The sequence below is a fragment of the Scatophagus argus genome, chromosome 3, assembly GCF_020382885.2.
Source record: "Scatophagus argus isolate fScaArg1 chromosome 3, fScaArg1.pri, whole genome shotgun sequence".
Lineage (NCBI taxonomy): Eukaryota > Metazoa > Chordata > Actinopteri > Scatophagidae > Scatophagus > Scatophagus argus.
The window spans coordinates 23,088,722-23,100,903 of NC_058495.1; the positions used below are offsets into that span (position 1 = coordinate 23,088,722).

The 12,182-nt window shown below is 43.4% G+C and overlaps 1 protein-coding gene across 3 annotated transcripts in view; it reads left to right on the top strand.

Annotated features, from left to right (window-relative positions):
- The window catches only part of phactr3b (phosphatase and actin regulator 3b), a 42,584-nt gene that overhangs the window by 10,501 nt on the left and 19,901 nt on the right, over window positions 1-12,182 (top strand). Inside the window, exons 1-8 of one of the 3 annotated variants that reach the window (XM_046384832.1) lie at window positions 800-1,100; window positions 4,560-4,724; window positions 4,869-4,943; window positions 5,107-5,247; window positions 6,061-6,291; window positions 6,377-6,584; window positions 8,014-8,204; window positions 9,881-10,034. In XM_046384832.1, the coding sequence (XP_046240788.1) occupies window positions 1,094-1,100; window positions 4,560-4,724; window positions 4,869-4,943; window positions 5,107-5,247; window positions 6,061-6,291; window positions 6,377-6,584; window positions 8,014-8,204; window positions 9,881-10,034 (1,172 nt within the window). In that variant the 5' untranslated portion in view covers window positions 800-1,093. Of the gene's footprint in view, window positions 1-799; window positions 1,101-4,559; window positions 4,725-4,868; window positions 4,944-5,106; window positions 5,248-6,060; window positions 6,292-6,376; window positions 6,585-8,013; window positions 8,205-9,880; window positions 10,035-12,182 lie in introns of those variants that run through there. The other 2 variants (XM_046384830.1, XM_046384831.1) reach the window with 2 other exon arrangements.

Sequence of the window (12,182 nt, forward strand, 5' to 3'; positions counted from 1 at the left end):
GAACTATGTGTGATAGACATCAGTGTTCACATGGTAGCAGTAGTGTTGGGTATTCATCTTCATCAACAATTCATCTGCAACTTATTTTCATCAATTATCAAGCAAAATATCCAGGGAAAAAAGCTCACCACAATTTCCCAGACCCCAAAGTGATGTTTTCAAATCGCTTCTTTTGTCCAGTTGCCCAAAATTCAAAGACTCTTCATGTACCGTCAGAAATGACAAAGAAAAGCAGCAAATCCTGACACTAAAGAGGCTGGAACCACCAAATGTTTGTCTTTTTTGTTCTGGAAAAAGATGAAGTAGTTAATTGATTATCAAAATAGTTAACTACGACGACTAATTTTTCTTTTGTGTTGTTTAATTGTTTAACTGCATAATTGTGCCACCGCTGCTGTCTGTCCCGTTGATGTACAAACCCATGTGCACCTTTGTGAAGGCTTCAGCTTCCTAAGGGATTCGGCAATCGATCCAAAAAAGAAGAAACTATTTTTGTACTTTATTTTTGGAACATTTTTCAGCATTTTCACTGTGAACCACCCTCTACTGCCTTAGAAATGACCACAGATTTCTACCAACTTCTTTATGAATTCTTTATGAAGGGAGTATTTTTTGTTTTGGACTGCATTACTTTTAGCTTTGTCTCATCAACCAGAAAAAAATGTAGTTAACATTTACTAAAAACATTACAGCAATAACCCAGCTGTGCGTGTGTGTGTAAGAACTGTAACCTACTAGGCTACTGTAATACTTTGTTTTGCACCGAAGGATGAGCGTGTGCCAGTTTCTTTGCCCTCCTCCTCCCGTCCACAGGGGCGGGGTCCACATGGCACATCAAAACTAGCAGTTAGCCGCAGATGTTCGTCCACATTTCATTTCCGCTCACTCAGGCCGCTGCTGGGGTCGACAGACTAGCATCAGACAGCTGTTTGAACTTGGTACTTGTTCCAGAGTGCTTTCAGTCGTCTGTTTTCCTGTACTTCCTTAAATACACCGCGGATGCGAAATCCTCCCGTCAGTGTGTGCGCCCGCCGGCTCTTTTGGGAAGCTCTGATGTGAATCGCTGGGGGAGGACCGGATAGCTGTGTGTCCTATGATATGTGAGTGTTAACTTCTGGCTCAATACTGATCTGATTCGAGTCCAGAATTTAGCTTAAACCGAGTTTTGTTCATCTGTTGTGCCTTACAGTGTTTGACCTCATGACCATGTGGTTCTTAGCGGTGCGTTTTCCTCCTATGAGATCACTGCGATGCTTCTTTAATATTTGCACAGTGACATGTGATGTTCATAGGAGAGCCTGTGGTGAGAAGTTAATGAGTAATATTTCATTTATAGTGGTGTGTTTTCTTTCCATTTTCCCCACTTTTTTCTTTTGAGAAACTTGTTTTTGATTTTTTTTTTATTATAATTGAAGTAAATTATACTTATTTTACTTAATAAACAGCAGGTTACAGGAAACGAGAGTGATGAGGATACTGTGACATTTTCAGGTGCTCTGTGTTTGGCATCCTCAGCTGGCTCATTATCCGCGGTATCAGAACACTATAACCTGTCTAACTTCTTTTTCTTTTTTCTTCTAACTTTTTCTTTTCCTCCATGAAAAGACTGCTCCTTTACCCGCAGAAAAAAGATGTTAATGTTCACTCAAACCCTAACACTTGAATAAATATTTCAACGTAACTTTCAAATTAAAAATACAGCGGCTCTCTGACTTACATTATGCATCATTACACGCTCGGCTGTGATTGGCTGCAGCTCTCCGCCTCTCTGTGTGGCAACAGCCTTCCCATCCACCCAGCAACTCCCTGTTCCTCATGCCGTGGTGATTCTCTGCCTCCGAGGGCCTTTTCTGCAGCATCCAGCGTGGTAACCATGGCAACGGCAGCCTGACCCTGGGTGTGCTGCTGCAGCCTACGACAGGCTTGACCTGAATTCCTCACTGCATCCAAGGCAGGCAGGCAGGCAGACATGCAGGGAGGCAGGGAGGGAGGCACACTTGGGCAACTGACCTGCTTTTCATTGATGACGGTCAAGAAGCTTTGGGTGTCAGTGAAAGCACCAATACGCTGCAGTTCATGCATCAGTAAACTCAGTTATGTTTGTGGTGCTATCTCTTGTGCTTCAGTCACAGGTCTATTGCATTTTGTTTTGTTTTATTCTGATTTTAGTTTCTACAATGTGAGAAATTGTTGCTTTTGTGTGCCTTATTTGCTTGTAAATTGAATATTTTGGGTTTTAGTCTGTTTGTTGGACAAGACAAGACAAGACAATTGAAGGTATCTCTTTGAGATCCTGGTGGGATTTTTCACAGTTTTGTGACATGTCACAGACTAAACAATTGATTAATAGAGAAAATAACCGGCAGATTAATTGTTACTCAAAATAATTATTATTTGCAGCCCTTGTGAAAAGCCTCCTTTTTTTTGATAATAGTTGCTGGCTTGTGTCTGTGCTGGCAGTGCGTGTGCATACAGCAGCTGCTTGTCAGTTTAGTTGACATCACTGACTGCCATCTGCATCATTCTGTACACCTGAAGAATTTTTCTTCCAGCGTCAGTTGGATTTTGATCTTGTTTTTAATGTCATATTGTGAATATGTTGAACTTTTGCTTGGATCGCTTTCCGCATGCTGGCACCATCAGCATCACATCCCTGCCAAATCCTCCCACACCTGGGAGGTATCTCAGTGTAAATCACAATACACTTCCTTTCTTATTATGTGCCTGGGGCAGGAACTAAGTGTATGTAATCAGTTTCTTAAGGGATATAAATGAGCAGATGTTGTGGATTTAGACGCTGCTGACAGAAACTGGAAGCGTTCATGGAGCGATCCCTGCACGACCCACGGCTCAGCTGTAGTCTCCCTGAGGTGTCAGCTTGTTGTTAGAGCCAGACTGTGTGGGAGTGACTATTTCTGTCCTTTCTCCAAGGAACCTCTCCCTCCCTCTCTGCCGCTCGATGCAGAAGTCAGCTCAGTCGGCCTCCGTGGTTCTTCTGCCTGCCTGTCACGTCTGTCATCGTGATGTCTTTTCTGCAGCTTAGACTTGCAAGCTCTTCGACAAGTCTGAGTACAAGCTAAGAGGAATATCCACTGACCGACGGTCTTTGAGAAATCAGAGCCTCTGCGCACGGTCGGTCAAGTGATTGATTTATTGGTCAACCTTTCGAATCATATTTCATGCAACTGTGGCTAATGTTGTTGCTTAATGATTCATTTGTCTTGTATGATAGTAAAAAGGATGTCAGAACAACCTATTTGAATATATAACCTACAGCTCTGGGAAACCGTGATGGGTGAACTGTCACTTTATTTTGACTTACAAAGTGGTTAATTGATTGATTGGTTAATTGAATGAAAACAGTCGATAGTTGCTCTAATTACAGACACCTACTATAGTTTACTGTCTAGGCTTTCAGGCACATAGATCTTTGTTGAATGCATTTTGGGTTTTAGAATCACAGTGAGAACAGAAAAGAGAGGAAAGCAGCAAACCTGTTCAAAGAATGTTTGGCACATTTCCTTTCTAAAAATCAGCCACGGACAATATTTTTAGAATAACCTTGTACCAAATGACAAAGTGAAAACAACATGGGATGCTTCCCATGGGAGTTGATGGAGAGCAAACTGAATGTGAATGTTGGACTTCCACTCACTGGACAGGCAGAAACTCCAAATAATTGCTTGTGTTGTTCTGTAACTGCTGAGTGTGTAAATAAGCAACTGTTTGTTCGCCATATCAACTTAAAAAGGTGATTATGTGTCACTGTGGCATTTACAACAGGTTTGTGCAGCCCCTATTGGCCAAGAACCAGCTTTTGTAGCTTTAATGTTAAAACATTTTCACAGCATAAAAATACACCAAAGGACTGTAAGTAATGATTGTTAACATTAGTTATTAGAAATTCTGATTTTTTGTTGTTGCATGTTTACCGTTTGTAAAAAAACCCTTCATTTCAAGACAACTTGTTCTAAAAACGACAACAGTGATAAGAAATGCCAATCTGTTTGTGCAGTACTGCCACTACTGCATGATGTCAAATTGTGCTGTAGTCTGCTGTCTACTTCACTAAGTACAGAGCTCGCAGCCTAAAATAGTATAAAATCAGTGGGGATTGGTGGCTGCAGATGTCTGCACTGACCTTAGAAAAGGCAGTTGTGCTGAAGCTGATTTTATTTATTCTCTGTGTGTCTTTCAAGAGGCCTTTTTAAAAGCCTTCTATTGTGTGTGCTTTTGGGGCCAGGAAGGTCTGGCTGCCCCGAAACCATGTGAGTCACACACAAACAATGCAATTCTCTGTCTTCTCCCCACCGCTCACTTCTCCTTCGAAATGAGACTGGAATCAATAAGGCATTTACAGCAAGTGACCCACATTTGCTGCTCTCGCATGATGATAGGGTGTTAGTAGTACTCAGCTAATTGTCTTGGAAGTGATTTAAGAAGATCCTTCAATCCTCACCCCGTCAGAGTGCTGATTGATGTCGCTAACGCCTGCGTTCAGGATGGCTCTTGTTGCCTGCAGCCTGTTTTAAGGCAGCTGTGCCTGTTTTTTGTTGTAGATGTGATGGACCAGCAGAGGGTGCTACATTCAGGGTGCCTGGTCTCTGGGGTTCGTACACCTCCTGTCCGCCGCAACAGCAAGCTGGCCAGCCTGGGACGCATCTTCAAGCCCTGGAAATGGAGGAAAAAGAAAAACGAGAAGCTAAAGCCTTCAGCGAGTGAGTGTGCGTGCTTCCATCGGTGACATGTAAACAAATCTGGTTTTGGAATGGAAACATGAAGGCTCTTATTTGTCCCCAAACCGCTTCACATATTTTCATTTTGAGTGCAGTCAGTGCACCAGTTTCATGAATGTTTGTTCTGTTTAGCTGTGGAGAAGAAGGCAGCTGTACGACAGAAGAGAGATGACCTCGTCAGGAGGAGCCCCGGGGAGATGGAGACAGGTGCAAAATGAGACACAAACACACACACACACACATACACACACACACACACATTGCTTGCATATGTGACTCCAGGCTGATCTCAGTTCACTTGTTCAGCCGCATGATGCCTAACTGTGAAGCAGGCTCATTCCTGTCATCCTCCTGTCTGCCTTGTACATAGAGTCAGATCTTGCTTGTGGCGGTAACAGTGAAGATCCAGAGACCCCGACTCACTCTGATGGGGAGGACCGAGACGAGGAGCCCATGGCTCCTCTGGCCAGCACCACTGAAGACCTGGGAAGCGATTTGGAAGCCTCAACAGGTAGAGTGCAGTCCTGTCATCTGAGAGAAAACATTTAGGAAGTATACAGAGCACAAGACGAATGCTAATGTTGCTGCTGAATGCGGAAATGAGCAACAGTTTGTTAAATCGCTCAACATATCAACCTGTGCTGGGGTGTGCTGGCTGGAGATTATCCCACCTCACATTATAGGCGAGGTAAACCTTAGATGGGTTGCCAGTGTTGAGCTAGGTCGTTGTATCTGTCCAGATATGTTGTGTCGGCGTACACGTTGGGTGACAAGTAGCAAGGAATTGGAGAAGAGAGGTCCCAAGCTAGGCTTCTAAATAATTAGTATATCACCATTATTTGTCCACCAGAGTGCACTAACATGATGTTATATCATGCTGAGTATGTTATCTTGGTCACAATTACAAAACCAAAGCACAATCAGCTGATATATCCTTATCAGTATCAAATATTGATTAAGGGTTTGGACTGAAACATCCATCATCAGTAAGCTATAAATAATAGACAACCATTAAAGGTCACCACTGAACCACCATGCTGCCAAATGCCCAGTAAGAACTTGTGCATTAATTACTTTACCTGTTGTTTTGTTTTTTATTGTTTTTGTTGGGGAATCTTACATGCTTTATTTCCCATGGAGTCCATGAATAAGCCCCTGAATTTCCATTTTTAACAAAGGGAAAAATTACAACAGCCAGTGATTTAAATCAATACTTCTTCTTTGTTCATTTCAGCAAGTTTGAGAAACAGTTTCCTGAATTGTCCACTAGGTGGCTACAAAGACTTCCTAATCACACAAAACCTTTGCTGGTGTTTCATTACAGTACAAGACATGACGGAAGATTCAAAGACATTGGGAGATCCCAGTCAGAGTGAAGATGGAGAGGATGAAGGCACCTCGCTAAGCGACCCCAGTGATGAGCAGTCGGTGGGGAAGGTGGAGGCTGTTGAGGGGAAACAGGAGGTGACGGCAGCCCAGCCTCCGAGACGAGCCAGCACCTCTCCTCCACCCAGCCTGCCAGTCAAACTGCTCACCAGACTGGGCAGCCTAGACTGTGAGTTTACCTGCAAAACCCTGTTAAACCCCACAGTCCATGGTTTGCAGTATTGTGTCTCACTTTGAGGATTTTTCTTTGCCAGCTGCTCCTCCAGCGCCAATAAAGAAGTCCCCAGCCACCTTACCCAGGAACTTCACACTTCCCAAAGACCCTCATGGCTCCCTGTTGAGAGGCAGGATCTCCACACCTACTGGGTCCCCGAACCTTGGAGCACTACACCCACAGCTGGCCCCTAGCTGCATCATTGAGGAACTGCACCGTGCCCTGGCCACCAAACACAGACAGGACAGGTCAGATGCAAGATGTGCCGATTTTCATGTAAATCAAATACTGAAACTCTGTTTTTATAAATTTGGTTTTGTAGGTGTTATCACATGAGTTATGACATGAGAAACAAATCCGTTGTTAGATGTAATATGTTAATTACTGATAATAAAACAAGTACATGCTATGAGCCATGGCAGTCTATTAAAGGGCCTTGTTTGCAGAATATAAACCCAATCTCCAGACCAGCATCTGTGTTTATCACATAAAAAAATATGGAAAATGGACCAAAAGTAGCATATCCTACTCAAACAACAGCACACGTCTGAAAACTGCTGCTGATCAGGCCTGTTTTGATTATCTGTTATCTAAAATCTGTGACTACTGTTGTAATTGTTAACCTTCCAAATGCTTGGACTTTGAATTTGTTTTCCAGTCCAGAAAAGCTTATGTGATCCTCAGTTTTATTCCATTATTGAACCACAATGGCACAACTGGGCTCCAAATATTTTGGGAAACTGTCTTTCTTTGTGCCTTCTGTGTACTCAATGTTTAGACTGAAGAGGTTTAATCTGTGATTTGTCAGTCCATATCTGCACAGATTGGTATGCTAAGCTTCCAGTTTATTTCAGGAATAATTGGTGATGTCTTACATTCTTATTGAACTCTTGCTCTGAGGTGTCTTCATGTTTTCACAACCTTTTCAGTCTGGTTGTCCTAGTCTTGTTTTGTTGGGTACAAAAAATTGCTTTTTTTTCTTTTTAAAAATTAAGAAGGCCAAGCAAAGCCACATCATGTGGTGAAAATGAGGCTTTATTCACGATAAATTTGACTGCTTGGTCTTTAAACACTTTGCTTTGGGGAATAATTGATCTCGTTTAAAGTCAGTTTCAATTATTTAGTCTTTGCTTTGGATCAGCTGCGAGCTATTTAATCTAGGGCACATCTCAGGCACAATCCAAAGCCTGACCACAGGGGATAATACTCAACAAATTTTAGCTTCTGTGGCTGTAGACAGTTGAATACACTTGCCAACAAAATGCCACATGTAATAAAATATTGTGGTTCCCCATAACCCAAATTTAACAACAACACCAACAGAATTTTGTCCTGTTGTTTTCAGCAGCGTTAACATCTAGACAAATTTTGAAACCAGTAGAGCAAGAGATGTTTACTGACTTACATTATTTAACGCTGGTTCCTTTTTCGGTCGTCCTCCTTATCAAACTCATTTACAATTAAATTCTGTGTTTCCCACTGAGAAGCTCTTCGTATTAATATTTGGTTGTTGACAATGATGTTTGCTCAAAACGCTCAAACACTTAGGTTTAATAATGGCCCGTTAATTTACGGTATGTCACAGGTGTCCAGGTATACTGTCTGGTTACTTAGAACGGGGACTTCTCGGCAGTCACCATGTAATATAATTGTGACTGACGTGATGCATGATCTCAGTTTCCAGACGAAGGAGACGCGCTCGTCTCTGAAGCGCCGGCTAGACGGCCGCCTGTCCCGCACATCCAGCACTGAGAAGGAGCCTGCAGGGGAGTCTGAGGGCAAGAAGGAGTCTGATGAGAACAAAGAGAACTGGCGTCTGGATGAATACTTGAGTGACCAGGACAGCTGGAACGAGTCTGTGATCTCTGGTAGGTCTGCTGACAGTAGACATGTGGTGCAGTATTCACTCTACTATTATCTGCCTCTTAATGTACGAAGCCAACAAAATCTGGGCACCCTGTCAGTGGATAATGAAGCAGCCTAATCTCTGCTCATATTTGTTTACGGTGGAAGCATGACAGGGAGATTTACAGCGATGACGAATGGCAGACTTACTGGAGTTGAGTTTCAGCAGCCCGTCAGCATCTGCTCTGATGGCCTAATTCTCGGCCATTCGTGTGGGTCACTGGTGCACAGCCATCTGGGTTTGACATGTCTGTGACTCTGGGTGCAAAAAAATACTAAAAGGGTAGACTGGAGCTATCGTGGACGCAACTGATGTGCACGCCACTGGCACGAGGGTGACGTGATGCGAACATCTGAACAACTGCAAACGTGTGGTGGAGATGGCTGCAGATTTACGAGATGAATGACCGCCTTATGGATTTACAGGATTATAGCTCAAATTTTATTATTTTGAACCTAATAATAGTTGCCAGATATGCTAACAGGGCTAATTTAGCTGCTAATTTTAGCAACCTCCTGTCTCAGGCGGAAAACATCTTGTTGCTGGCCAGGCCTTTACGACAAACCACCTGATGTATCTGTCAACAAAAGTAGATTTTAACACCTAAAAACTGACTGTGTCAGTCAAATAAAAAAGGGCATTTAACATCCTTTCATTTAAAGGAAATTCCACACATTGAGAGCTGGTGCACTAATGTACCATAAAATGGGGTAGGTGGATGTGCAGAAGAAGATAATTGTGGTGTAGTACCAATTCGGGAAGGATGGAAGGAAATTTCCAAGGCAGCAAATGTTCCTCATAGTGCAGTTAGGTTTCAGCTTATGACTTTCTGTTTCATGTGTGGTGGAGCTGGCTGCAGAGAAGCGGCTTGTGATTGGAGGATCACCAGTTCCATTCCCCCCACTGGACGGGCAGGAAAAATTTGGGTGTGGTGGAGTGATCAATGACAAAATGCTCCCTCCTTTCCAACAGCCGACTGATGTGCCCTTGAGCAAGGCACTTAACCCCCTGTTTGCTCCCTGGGCGCCTGACAGTGGCAGCCCACTGCTCCTGTGTGTTTCACTGCATGTGATTTGCTGGGTGCTGAATGTGTGCGTGAGATCCCAGATGTGGAAGTGCTCTAATTGTGAGTCACGTAGAATTGTCTTTTTCCAAAATGAAAACACCTAAAATGGCTACTTCTAATCCTCAGCCCTGTAAATGAGCTGCAGGTTTCTATGGCACCGATGGGGGACAGAAATACTTAAAAATATGTGTTTAATTAATCTGGTGTTAGGTTAAGTCTTCTGAGAAAGCAGAAAGGCACGCTGTGTGGTTATTAGCATCAGTTAAATGGGTTGAACTACACAATATAGACAAAAGTATCCAGACAGACCTCTTTATGGGGCTGTTTTTCTGAGGCTGAACTCGACCCCCAGTGAAGGGAAATCTTAATGCTTCAGCACACCAAGACATTTTGGACAATGCTATGCTTCCAACTTTGTGGCAACAGTTTGGGGAAGACTTTTTTTCAGTTCCAGCATGTCCCTGTTGGTGAAACGGTCAGTTGTCCAAATACGTTTGTCTATGTAGTGTAATTTGACTGTTCAAAAAGCACTGCGTTGTTATTAACCTTCAGTTTGTCCTGGACAACGACAGGGACCCTCCCGCGCAGGATGAGGAAGGAGCTGCTGGCTGTGAAGCTTCGGAATCGGCCCAGCAAGCAGGAGCTGGAGGACCGCAACATCTTCCCTGTCCGCAGCGACCAAGAGCGGCAGGAAATCCGCCAGCAGATAGAGATGAAGCTGGCCAAGTGAGTCGCTCTATGTGGATCCACATCAGCCTGCCATCAGCCACCACCTCCCCCTCATAAGCCCCCACACCCTCCTCTGCCCCGTGTATGTTGGTTTCATCACTCAGCATCATTACTCTCTACACTTTGTCTGTTTTCCTTCCACCCTCTCCTGATAGCTGCTCAGTCCTTGAACATGTCGCACAGGTTTTCAGTGTAGATGCTCTCTGCAAAGCCGCAGGAAGTTTTGGATTACTAGTTTGAAATTTATTTTGATGTGCAGTAATGCAGTGGGGGGCAAACCCACCTAAACTCAGTTCACTGACCATTTTATTAGTTTAGTAGCAAAGATGAGGACTGAATGCATGTGATAAGGCTGTGCGATGCTGCAAGCTATTTGTTCTTCAATACACCTCACCTAAAATGATGAGATATGTTGTTCAAGGCCTTCGCCCAGAACAATTCAGCCCACCTCTAGAACAGCCACCCCTCGGTGAACTACCATATGAGTCCACACGACTCCATTGTTTTACCTGTAACACTGGCTTTTTAATGTCCCTGTGCTCTGATGTGAAAACATTTGTTTTAAAGTGTGCATCATGGTCATAGCTCATTAATCACTCTCCTGCTGCTCGCGGGCTGTCAGCCAAACTGGACAGCAGTAGAGGAGCTTGTACCAGCATCTGGTTGAAAAGCAGTTTAGCCAACCTTGCTAAGATTCAGCAGTGCGGTAGAGAGCATCGAAGCAGCAAACAGACGCCAGTTGTGATGTTCTGCGCCACTTTGCCTCCTCGTATCCATCACAGTTAGTTTTGTAGTTGGATCATTTAGAAACATGTCTCATTTTGTACACGTCTACAGCCTGCCGTGCAGTGCAGTGATTCAGTGATATGAACAATCACAGTGTTGGGAGCAGCCCTCACACCTGGGAAGCTTCACACAGTCCTCTTTCACATCTCTCACTTTCCTTTGATCCATTGTTAAATTAAAAATATTTACTATAGCAGATTTAAACTATTACTTCATACCTTTAGAGGTTTTTTTGATTTTCCTTCCTCCTCCTTCAAAGCTCTTATCCCTTAGCACTTTAATCAGTGTAAGTATGTGCCTTTGCTAGGTTATTAACTACAGCTATTAGCTAGCTTGCTAAAATCCAGTAAAACCCATGTCAACAACCATGCAGCTAAAGGTTAACTGTGGGGTTTTTGGCCTCTGGTTGCAATACGGAGCGGTTTTTATGTGGGCAGGACCCTGTTTTGTTTGTCTTGTGCACATGTGCAGTACACATTCTTACCTGTGGTCTCAAACTATTCCACTGATCTACAGGTGGTGGTTAGACTCCAACATACAGTTTGCCCCAATGCACCAACAAAGGCAGAAAAGAAGAAGACCGCAGGAACATTGCACGATTAGAACTGCTTGACTTTGCAAATGTTTGAGTGAGGAAGGAAATAAAGTGAGCACATTTGTGTTTACTTTATCAGCGTCCAAGGATCAGGCTGTCTCTTGCAGAGCATCATGACATCTTTAAAGCCGCCATGCATGACTTTTTGTTTTCTCTCTTTCTCTCCAAACAAGATTTGATGCATGTTGCCTAAAATGCATTCATGTGTTAACAACAGCCTCTAGTTTGGTGCAAATAGTCACAACAATGTTTTGGGTTTTTTTTTTTAAGTTGTTGTTCCTGTTCTTTCCTCGGCTGTAGCTTTTCTGGGTCAAGTGTTCCGATTTTTGGAGAGTGGAACAGGATTTTCTGAAAGGCAGAGGAGGAATGCAACTCACAACATAATCGTATTTGTCGTGTTATGTAAAAGGCCATAGGCTGTTATTATGGTGCTTTTAATAGGATTAACAGTCAAATCAGGTTCCCTTTTTTTGTGAATAATACAGTGGCAGGGTGTGCTGGTAGGCTTATGCAACGCTCAGAGTGGAAAGGGGAGGGTTCACTCCTCACCGAGAACACAGTCCCAACTCCAAATGTGTTGTTTGGACATACTGTAACTTCGCACTGAAGCAACATGGCTGTTTTCAGGTGTACATCAGGTGTGTGTGCCGGACAGTGAAACAGCAGCTTTCTTGAGACTGAATGATCGTTTGTCTTTTGAGACTCAGAGAGAATTGAAGCTGCTTTTGTTGCGCTTTTCCCTCTGTAGACTATTAACACATTTT